Source organism: Lactuca saligna, chromosome 1, assembly GCF_052625555.1.
Source record: "Lactuca saligna cultivar CGN05327 chromosome 1, ASM5262555v1, whole genome shotgun sequence".
Classification (NCBI taxonomy): domain Eukaryota; kingdom Viridiplantae; phylum Streptophyta; class Magnoliopsida; order Asterales; family Asteraceae; genus Lactuca; species Lactuca saligna.
In genome coordinates this window covers 91,049,026-91,060,605 of record NC_136417.1, presented here as the reverse complement: position 1 = coordinate 91,060,605, position 11,580 = coordinate 91,049,026, and the positions used below count along the sequence as shown (strand labels likewise).

The 11,580-nt window shown below is 32.3% G+C and overlaps 2 protein-coding genes across 2 annotated transcripts; one reads left to right on the top strand and one right to left on the bottom strand.

Moving 5' to 3' along the window:
* Positions 1–979: 979 nt before the first annotated feature.
* On the top strand, positions 980–8,484 carry LOC145041576 (toprim domain-containing protein). The gene is made up of 21 exons (XM_078989697.1): positions 980–1,429; positions 1,614–1,759; positions 1,915–1,970; positions 2,049–2,106; positions 2,192–2,302; positions 2,724–2,807; positions 2,890–2,970; positions 3,053–3,118; positions 3,218–3,334; positions 3,785–3,832; positions 3,939–4,024; positions 4,699–4,759; positions 5,195–5,377; positions 5,482–5,613; positions 6,307–6,368; positions 6,475–6,558; positions 6,749–6,880; positions 7,535–7,631; positions 7,767–7,901; positions 7,991–8,058; positions 8,322–8,484. Exons 1-21 carry the CDS (start codon positions 1,171–1,173, stop codon positions 8,368–8,370), a joined length of 2,115 nt encoding a protein of 704 aa, XP_078845823.1. The 5' UTR covers positions 980–1,170; the 3' UTR covers positions 8,371–8,484.
* A 391-nt stretch (positions 8,485–8,875) lies between these two features.
* Positions 8,876–10,042, bottom strand: LOC145000135 (uncharacterized). The gene has a single exon (XM_078959304.1). The coding sequence runs from the start codon at positions 9,987–9,989 to the stop codon at positions 9,045–9,047; it is 945 nt and encodes a 314-aa protein (XP_078815430.1). The 5' UTR covers positions 9,990–10,042; the 3' UTR covers positions 8,876–9,044.
* Between the last annotated feature and the right edge of the window lie 1,538 nt (positions 10,043–11,580).

Here is an 11,580-nt window from a genome sequence, read left to right as displayed (position 1 = left end):
TGCACGAAATGATGGAAGATTTAAGTCCCACAAGACTGCCTAGCTCGAAATCCTCCCTCCCCTTTGCTAAAACACACCAAATAATGATGAATTAGCCCTCCTCTTGTACTACAAACGTTCTCTCTGCTCTCTAGGGTTTCTCAGGGGTGAAGTGGCCGCAAATGAAGGCCATAAATACCTTTAAATATGACACAAACTCCGAGATTTAGGGTTTCTGCTGCCAGTGCAGACTCGTCGAGTCCAATCATTAATACAGTCAGCAAATTGCAATCCTACTCGACGAGTCTAGACGCCAACTCGTCGAGTCCTTCTCTCTAACTCAAAAATAATGAACAATATAGAATACCTGGGGATCCGGATGTTATATATATATATATATATATATATATATATATATATATATATATATATATATATATATATATATATATATAGACACACACATACACATATAGAAATAACATTAAAAAATATAAATACAATATTTAATTAATTTTTTTTATATATAAATATGATTTTTCCGCATGAATACGTATAATATAAAAAAAATACGTAGGGTAAAAGTATAAAAAAAATTATAAACTTAAGGGTAAAAACATTAAAAAAAATATATAAACTTCAGAGTTTTTTTGCAAAATTAATATAATGGTAACAGGAAAACCTGTTATCACCGATAAAAAGGTAAAACCGAACATTTTTGGAAAATATGAGGGTAAAAACGGCCATAGTTCAACTTTAGGCAAAACCAACAAAACCCTGAAAACTTAAGGGTTTTTATGACATTAACCCCATTTTCAATCTATATATATTAAAAACATTTTAAAAATTGTTTGGAGACATATGTTATGGATAAATAATTACTAATTAAATAGATAATCCTCATTATAATTAATCAAATTTTATTTTAAATAACCCAATAACCAAAAAAAAATTGAATATTTATGTTAAAGACTTGTATATGATAAAAGTTAACTTCACATAACACAAGAGCAATATCTCGCGCCCACTTGTGTTGGTAGCTTTTCTCCCTCCCAAAACCCCTAAGCCCCAACCCCAACACCAACCTCAGACACCCTTTTCCGCCATTGAAGGCTTGAAGCTCCTTAAACCCCAAACGCCGCAATGAACGCTACTTATACTCCTACTTAATCAAAGTCGTAGCTCCGAGAGATGCTTCTTAGGCATCGCACCTCTCTCCGTGGTCTCTTCGTCTCCAACTCCCCCTGTCCCATTATGACCTCCAAGCACTTCCTCAACTTCAAACCCACAACCTCTTCATTCAATTATCCCGACAACAAAACCAACCTCTACCCTGCTCACAAATTCATTTCCTCTACTTTTCCCTCAAAATCATCCCCCAAATTGGTTCCTTTATCCCTTAAACCATCTAACTTATCCTTTTCTTCCCACGCTAGTATCCCCAGACCAGGTAATTTCATCAACCATCATTCAGTTCAAAACACCCTGCTTTTATCTCTCTGTTTATCAGTAAATTAACTCTATATCTGCTTCTCGATTGTGTTGAAATTGTTGTTCGTGGTCTATGTTTGAAGAATTTCTCTTTTGGATAACTGATAATAATGGTATTGTTGTTGTTTTTCCTTCTGATATAGTTTCTGAAGCATATTTGGAGAAGGCTGATGATGAAATAATAATCGATACCCCACAGCTAAAGGCACTTGAAGTGAAATTGAAGGAGATTGGAATAGTCTCTGAATCTTTTAGTCCTGGACAGAAAAATGGCTTGATTTGCCCCATGGTAAGCATACATATTGCTTAGGTTATAGTTTTTCCTTCATTTCAATTCCATTATGAAACTTTCAAAAGAATCAATGTGATTGAAGATTACACAAATAAAAAATCGGTTACTTTGTAGTTTTCATTCCATTCTAAATGCATCTTTCTACTCAATAGTGCAAAGGTGGCGACTCAGGGGAGAAGAAGCTCTCTCTCTTCATTTCTGATGATGGGTATGTAAATTGCCTCATATTTTTAAAACCAATATTCTTTTTTAAAATTCTGACATGGATTTTTATAAAACATTTTAGTAATTCAGCTGTGTGGACTTGTTTTCGAGCCAAATGTGGATGGAAAGGGAGCACACGAGTAAATATTCTCATTTTTCACTACTTTTTTTTCTTCATTTGACCTTTATGTTGACCTAATATTTCTCTTTATTCTTTAATTTCAGGCTTTTGCAGATGTTAAATCAAGTTACAAACGGATGAATGCACTCCCCAAAGTGAAAAAGATTAAGGAACTCTCAGAACATGAATTGAATTTGGAACCTTTGTGCAAAGATGTAGAAATCTTCTCTCCTATTCACTTTTCTTTTTTACTTACAGAAGGGTAAAATGGTCATTTACTCATTTTCTCACATTCAGCCAGTTGATATTATACCTTGTTTTTGTGATTCAGTTACTTGAATATTACTTTTCCTTTTGACTTAATGGAGGATACATACATGCATGGGTGTTTCTTTCTTTCTTTTTTTTTTTTTTAAATACAGAAGGGTAAAATGGTCATTTACTCATTTACTCACATTCAGACAGTTGATATTATACCTCATTTCAGTTACTTGAATATTACTTTTCCTTTTGACTTACTGGAGGATACATACATGCATGGGTGTTTCTTTTTTTAAATACAGAAGGGTAAAATGGTCATTTACTGATTTACCCACATTCAGACACTTGACACTATATCTTGTTTTTATGATTCAGTTAGTTGAATATTTTTCCGAAAGAATGATATCTGAAGAGACATTACGGAGAAATCATGTCATGCAAAGAAGATATGAAAAACAGGTAAAATTACAAAACTACCCCTTTTCTCCATGTAAAGTGCAATGCTATTTTTTTGTTAACTTTTATTCAATTGTGTATGCAGATTGTTATTGCATTTACTTATAGAAGAAAAAAAGAACTTGTTAGTTGCAAATACAGAGATATCTCAAAGAAATTCTGGCAGGTGAAAATCTATATATCAAAACTTACTATTTATGGTAAAAATCAGTTGACTAAAGTCAAAATTGACATTTTTACCCTTTTAGGAAAGTGATACTGAAAAGATATTATATGGACTTGATGATATAGAAGGAGCAAGTGATATCATCATAGTAAGTTTTCACTTTACATCTTGAAATACACAAACTATTTGTTGTTTCTAATTTTGATTCATCAAAATATTATATATTTATATATTTTTTTTATAAAAGGTGGAGGGCGAAATGGACAAACTTGCAATGGAAGAAGCTGGTTTTAGAAACTGTGTGAGTGTTCCTGATGGAGCTCCTCCAAAAGCTTCCTCTAAAGATTTACCTTCTCAAGAACAGGTTTAAAGTTTTATTTAAATTTTAATTCCATCATTTTTTTGGTTTAATCTCATAAAAGACCTTATATTTTGTGTTTTTTCTGGATTAAATTAAACCTCCCCTTTAGTTTTTGCAAGAAAACAACCCTGCATTTTTTCATTTTTTCCAAAAAAACCCTCAACTTTGTCTTTGTTTTTTTTTTCCAAAAAAACCCTCAACCTTTTAACTTTTTGTGAAAAAACCTCAACTTTTTTTACCTAATTTTGAAAAAACCCTCACATTTTACAAGCTTTTTTGGAAAAAAAAAAAGACAAAGGGTCAGACCGAAGAAAATGAAAAAATGCAAGGTCTTTTTCAAACAAAAAATAAAGTTGAGGCTTAATCGGGAAGAAAACGCAAAATATAAGGTATTTTATGAGATTAACCTTTTTTTTTACTTAAATAATAATTTATTGTGTTTTATGAATGTAGGATGTGAAATACCAATATTTATGGAACTGCAAAGAGTATCTGGAAAAGGTATAGTTAACTAGTTTCTATCTTTTTGTTTTTGTTTTTGTTTTTTTATTATTATAAGTGTAATAAATTTTTTAAAATTTTTATTTTTTTTAATTATAAATTGCAGGCGACTCGTATAATACTTGCTACTGATGCGGATCAGCCTGGTCAAGCCTTAGCTGAAGAACTTGCACGTCGCCTTGGAAGAGAAAGGTCGATATTGCCCTTACTTTTATTTTTTTATTAATTTTTTTAAAGGGTTAATCTCATAAAAGATCTTATATTTTGTGTTTTTTCTGGATTACTCCTCAAATTTATTTTTTGCCTGAAATAGACCTTGTATTTTTTCATTTTTTTCGATCTGGCTCTTTTATTTGTTTTTTTTCCAAAAAAAATTGCAAAATGTGAAGGTTTTTTGAGAAAAACTAAAAAAGTTGAGGGTTTATTTGAAGCATTTAGAAGGTTCATGGTTTTTTTCGGAAAAAAAATACAAAGTTGAGGGCTTTTTTGGGAAAAATGAAAAAGTACAAGGTCTTTTTCAGGAAAAAAATAAATTTGAGGTTGAATCCGAAAAAACACAAAATATAAGATCTTTTATGAGATTAACCCTTTCTTAAAAAGGACCTTGTATTTTTTTTCATTTTTTCAATCTGGTCCTTTGTCATTTTTTTTTTCTGAAAAAACTTATAAAATGTGAGGATTTTTTTAGAAAAAACTAAAAAAGGTGAAGTTTTTTTCAGAAACAGTTAGAAGGTTGAGGGGTTTTTTCAGAAAAAAAAAAAGAAGTTGAGGTTTTATGACTAATCCGGAAAAAACCCAAAATATAATGTTTTTATGAGATTAATCCTTTTTTTAATGCCTCTCAAGTTTTTATATTTTTTAAACAGGTGTTGGAGAGTGACATGGCCAAGTAAAAATGAAAAAGAGCAATTTAAAGATGCTAATGAGGTTTGTTAAAATTTAAATTTCTTTTTTTCATAAGGGCAAATTACAGAAAAAAAAAAACTATATTTTGGGCAATTTTGTGGTTTATAACCACTTATACTTTATTTTTTTCCTATCAAACCATAAAAGATTCAGACATTTTTCCAATCTAACTACTTTGACCTGATACAACAGGTCAACATGGTTAATTAATTAATTAATATGGAAAAATGCCTGAAATTTTATGGTTTGATTGGAAAAAAAAGTAAACTATTAGTGTTTAAACCACAAAATTGCCTAAAATACAATGTTCTTTTTGTAATTCTACTTTTTTCAACCACTAAAAAACAAAATTTTCAGTTACCCATTTTTGAAAAAAAGTCAACTCTAAACTCCAAACCCTAAACCCTAATTATTATTATGACTCTTGTTATTACAATTGATGAATCTTTTTATCAGGTTCTGATGTTCATGGGTCCAGCTGTATTAAGAGGAGTTATTGAAAATGCAGAATTATATCCAATTAAAGGTTTATTTAATTTTAGAGATTATTTTGGTGAAATTGATTCATATTATCATCAAACCCTTGGTAATGAGCTTGGAATTTCAACTGGATGGAAAGCTTTAGATGATTTATATAATGTAAGTTTACACATACTTTATATATCTACAAACTTGTTCTTAATTTTTTTTTTCTAATTATAGAAATGAAAAATGCATGGATGTTTGTGTTGACTTTTGACCAGGTTGTTCCTGGAGAGTTGACTTTAGTCACTGGAGTCCCGAATTCAGGAAAGAGTGAGTGGATTGATGCATTGTTATGTAATCTTAATGAAAATGTTGGTTGGAAATTTGCACTTTGCTCTATGGAGAATAAGGTGAGATTTTATTATGTTCAGTTTTTTATTTTTAAAATAATAAAAAAAATTCATTCTCTATACTTTTACATTTACGTATAATATGAAAGTATAGACAAAACTTCATAAATGGTCCTTGTGGTTTTTCAAAATCCCTAACTTTAAAAAACTTCACGGAAAGTCCATGTGGTTTCAATTTATATCATGGTTGCTCCCTTGTCCATCTAAAAAGACTTTTATAACCTTTTCATTTCTTTTTTATAATTAATTTTAACTAAACCTATCTAAAAGAGTAAAGAAAAACACAATAAATAGTGGGGCCCACATCTCTCTCTTGTATTTGTTGTGTTTTTCTTGATTCTTTTAGATAGGTTTAGTTAAAATTAATTATAAAAAAGAAATGAAAAGGGTATAAAAGTCTTTTTAGGTGGATGAGGGACCAACCATGATATAAATTGGAAACCACTGGGACTTTCCGTGAAGTTTTTTAAAGTTAGGGATTTTGAAAAACCACAGGGACCATTTATGAAGTTTTGTCAAAATTATATGACCATTCATTCTATTCCTACATGCCAACTAAAGTTGATTACTTATGCAATGATGCATGCATGAATGAAATATGAATTAATGATTATATAAATTATACAAATATTAATTACTGATAGGTGTTGTTTAAGTGTTTTAATTTTTATGTTTTCTTTCTACTTTTATTAGGTTAGAGAGCATGCAAGGAAACTTCTTGAAAAGCACGTGAAGAAGCCGTTCTTTGATGTGAGGTTAGCTAATTTTTAACTTTTTCTAAAGTTATTTATGAAGATTTTTGATGTTAATGTTCTTTTGTTTGTTTTTCTAATATTTCTTTATTGCACATAATAATCACAGGTATGGAAAATCTGTTGAAAGAATGAGTTTGGAGGATTTGGAGTTAGGAAAAAAATGGTTGAGTGATACTTTTCATCTCATAAGGTGAGTTCCAACTTCCAAGAAATATCATATATGTATTTATTATATCATCCTACTTTCATTTTGTCCTATTACAACATTATACTTTAAAAAACCTACCCAATTATAGCAATGTGATCAAAATACAAAGCAAACTTCATTGCTATAATTAGATAGATTTTTCAAAGTCCTAAAAAGTTGAAGGATGTAATAGGTGTGAGAATGATTGCCTACCAAGTATTGAATGGGTTCTTCGCCTTGCAAAAGCTGCAGTCCTTAGACACGGTGTCAATGGGCTTGTGATTGATCCATATAATGAGCTTGATCATCAACGACCTCCCAACCAGTAAGTATTTTTAATAATAAAAAAATTATTAATTATTTTTATGATATTTATCCGACCTTTTTTCTGTCTTAATTTGTCCTATAAGGTCGCATTTGTCACACAGCACATGACAAAACAGAACAGGTTGTACTGCGTTTGACATGCATTGGACTCGGACATAGACCGATGTCAATGGGAGGACAAAAATTGTAGTTTTTTGTCCCGCACAAAAAAAAGTGGGACACAGACTCGCTCTTGTTCTTTCGTGTGTGTAAAAAGACGTAAATGCCCTTTTCATCCTCATCATTGAAAGTAGCTGTAGAAAGCTTGTCGAGTTGTGTGTAACAAACGCAGCCTACGGCTGCGTTTGTTGAACAAAACGGGACACAACTCAACAAGCTTTCTATGGCTATTTTCAATGATGATGATGAGAAGGGCATTTACATCTTTTTACACATACGAAAGATCAAGAGTGTGTCCGTGTCCCACTTTTTTTTTGTGCGGGACAAAAAACTACAATTTTTGTCCTCCCATTGACATCGGTCTCTGTCCCCGTCCAATGCATGTCAAACGCAATACAACCTGTTCTTCAGACTCATGACACTTGAGATGTTAATAGTTATTAGTTATTACAAATTAATCATTTGTTTTTTTTTTATTTTGTGTGTAAAACAGGACTGAAACAGAATATGTAAGTCAAATGCTGACAAGTATCAAACGGTTTGCTCAACACCATTCATGCCATGTTTGGTTTGTGGCACATCCTAGACAGGTTAGCAATCGGAATCTCTGATTCCATTCTGTGGCATGCAATGTAATTCCATTCCTTCCAAAAACATTCTGCAAACGAAACTCCCGATGAATCTTTTCTTTTTTCTAGATCTAACTTGTGAAATTTGTTCAATAGTTGCAACAATGGAATGGAAAACCTCCAAATCTTTATGATATTAGTGGAAGCGCACATTTTATAAACAAATGTGACACTGGAATTGTTATTCATCGGAATCGGGATCCAGAGGCAGGTCCAATGGATCGAGTGCAGGTACTATGATATTTATAAATTAATATATATTTTTTTATTAAATATGCATTATTTTTTTTTTTACTTTATTTTTTTTGAATTCTTTTTAGATTTGCGTGCGAAAGGTACGAAATAAAGTCTCAGGAACAATAGGTGATGCATACTTGAAATATAATAGGTATGTTGCTTTTAATTTATATTTACCTTTTTAATAAATTATCTCTAATTTCACTGGCTTTCTTGAACAAAAAAAAATAAAGGGCAAATTTGTAAAAAGCTATAGCTTATAGAGAATGTCTCCTTTCACTGGCTTTCTTTATTAAGTCTTTCTTTATGCATTAAGTCAAAAACAAACATCTATTTTCTTGTTTTTTTTTCTTCATTAAACATATTTTTTTGGTGTGAAAAATATTATAAAATTTGTTGAATTTATTACTGCAGAGTAACTGGTGAATATTTGGACATCAAGGAGACAATGAACAGGAACTGAAGGACACTTCTATTCTAATTCTAATCCATCTTTTTTGTTTTTCTTTTATGTATCTTTTTTTAAAACTTTGTAAGCATAGTAATTTGATGATTTTCATGTGCAAATATGTTGAAAGACATTGAATTTATATATATATATATATATATATATATATATATATATATATATATATATATATATATATATATATATAAATCTTGATTTGTATATCAATGTCTTATCATATTTTGGTTCATTTACATCCTTGTTGACTTCAAACACATATTTTGGTCTTTGTTTTTAAAAAGGGTATTTTGGTCTTTTAATGTTAAAAAGAGATGAAACTCATTCAACTTATCCAAACATGTAATGGAATAGAATCTTGGATTCTATTCCGTTGGCATCCAAGAATCAAATAGACGAAGGGAAACATGAAATCCACAAGAAATATACACAATTTGAGATTTGCATAGAAATATATTTAAAGAAATAAAAGAAATTGTAACTGAAGAATACTTCAGGGGCTATTTATGTAATTCTCACAAACAATTACAATCTTTTAACAAATGATCGACCGATGTCATGTACAATGTACAGTTACAACTATCCGGTAAACCGGTGATTTCAAACAATTTTCAGTTCTTGAGAAGAACTCCACCGAATATTTGATATTAACAAAATTGAAAAGGGGGTTTCTACCAATTAGGGATAAAAACAACGCAAGCAAGAATTACCATCATAAAGAAGAAGAAATCATCATCGGAAAACACAAGATCTGAAGTACAATTTCTTGCAACTTCTGGTGACGGAGTTAACGTTTCATCAAGCGTCGACGCCGGGGGCGGAGGTGAAGCAGGAGGAGCCGGAGGAGCTTCGCCGTACATTGTGTAGTCGAGGATGGCTGCGATACCATGGACGCAGACGGCGGGGTTTTGGTAAATATCAGGTTGCATGATCAAGGAATCATCAATGGTGAAATTGGAAGGGGTATTGTTCGTGATTATGATTGTTTTTGAGGGCAATAGTGTGGGGAGTCGAGTTTGGGTTTTGAAGAGTTGAAGCTCCGAGAACGTGAGTCGTTGTGGGAGGATGTGGTAAGGGATGATGAATGGGTCGAAATTGTAGGCGCCGGTGGCGGAGGCCGAGAGGTGGGACAGAGCATCGTTGCCGGGGACAAACATGGTGGCGGTGGTTGGGATGAGTGCGGCGGTGGTGCTAGTGGGGATCGATGAATTTATCTTTGGATTAAAGAGGATATTTGCCCATGCTGCGAAGTCGCCAGCGCCGATTAGGGCGTCGATTATGTTCTTGAGTTGTTGTTGCTGCATATACTCCGGTCGTGTAGGCGGAGGAGGCGGTGATCGTATAGAGATGGGTGGCGGTGGCGGTGGTGGTGAAATTGATGGATGAGGGATAGGGTGTTTGGGTTGAATCAATGGGGAAGGTCCCGGCGACGGGGAATTTATGGAGGAGAGGTGGCGGGACTTGGTGGAAGTTGTAGTAATAGCAGCGGCCGTAACGGCGGTGGTGTTGAGTGCCGCCACCGCCGTGAAGAGGAGGAATAGCGAAACGTACTTTGACATGACGTAAGCAAGACGGTAGTAGGGATTAAGCGTTTGCCGCCCAATCAAGATTCTCATTTGTATTTGTATTATACTCGTTTAAATTAGGGCCCCATGTTTTATCACACAAATAGATGCGATATTTGTATAATTTTTAAGGTCATAGCCATATCATTTCTTTTTTATCAAAATATGTAATTTCTAATATAAATTCTGATTAATTTATAAGTTATAACATATTGTATTGTTTTTAGAGATAATGTCTAAAAAGAGTAACTTATTGTTCGATTTGTATATATTTAACCACTAAAATTTTTTTGTCCATATTGTTTCATTGAACTTGTTGAACCGTTCAAAAAAACATCCTTATGACATGCAATCGTAAGTTTAGCCGACTTTCGACATATTTGACAGCTCCGATGAGACTCCAATCATCTTCTCCGGTGATTATGATTTTTCTGACAGTATGAGTTCTTTCCATATTATTATTCTCTCATTCTCTCTCTTTGTTCTATTTTCTCTAACAAAGATTAACACAAATCATATATATTCCGGATTCAAATTCATATTCAAGCTCAATTTTCTTGTTTTAAAAACCCTAACTCGAGTTCATCTTCAAGCTCGTCAAACCTTGAAGCTCGATTTTGAGAAAACCTTCACATGTAAGTGTGTTCATCTTCAATGAATCCACACACACACTGACACACACACACACACAATCGATTTCTTCTTTGTTCTTAGAAATCGATTTATGGGTTTGAAAACCCTAACTCGACTTAGGGTTATTCCTGAGTTCGATTTTTGGTCTTTGTGTTTTAGCAAAACATACAGAGTAATAGTACGGTTTTATGTCTGTGTTGAAGATCGTGTGTGTGCGTGTGTTCATCTGATTTGGGGTTCTTGAGTTTATGTGTTCATCAAATCTGATTATGTGTTCATCTAATATTGAAGAAACAACTTATAAAAAAAGATGCAAATGAAGAATGACTTAAAAGGCAGAAAATGGTGGATTGGATCTCATATCTGATAGTTGATGAACATGTTGTAGCAGGCAACGATGAAGGGTTGCGTGTATACACAAACCCAGATCCATGAACTTCTGGGTTTTTGCAGATGAATGCATACACGCGTGAACTTCTGGGTTTGTTTTTATCAAATGAATACATATAAACACATAAGAACAACAATAGACCGGATCATCTCCGGAAAAATCATGAACCCCAGAGTCTTATCGGAGAAGATAACTAGGAAATCGTCGGAATTGTCAAATACATTGTATGTTGGTTAAACCTACAATTCAAGATCATAATGATGTTTTTTGAACGGAAACAAGTTCAATCGAAAAATGTGGACAAAAAAATCAGTGATTAAATGTATACAAATCAAAAAATAAGTTACCCTTTTAAGTCATTACCCTTGTTTTTAATACAAAAACGAAAATACTAAGTATTCGTTTTAAAATTTGAAGTTAATAACAAGATAAATTATATAGTAATGAAAGATATGAGAGTGGAGAAAACTTTTATTCCAATATTTGTGATGAAATCATCAACTTTCTAATACATATGTCTCACTATTTATACAACCAAAATAAGATGAAAGATGAATGCACATTATGATGGTGCATTATTACACGCATAAAACACATTGAAATGATTGTTACTAATGC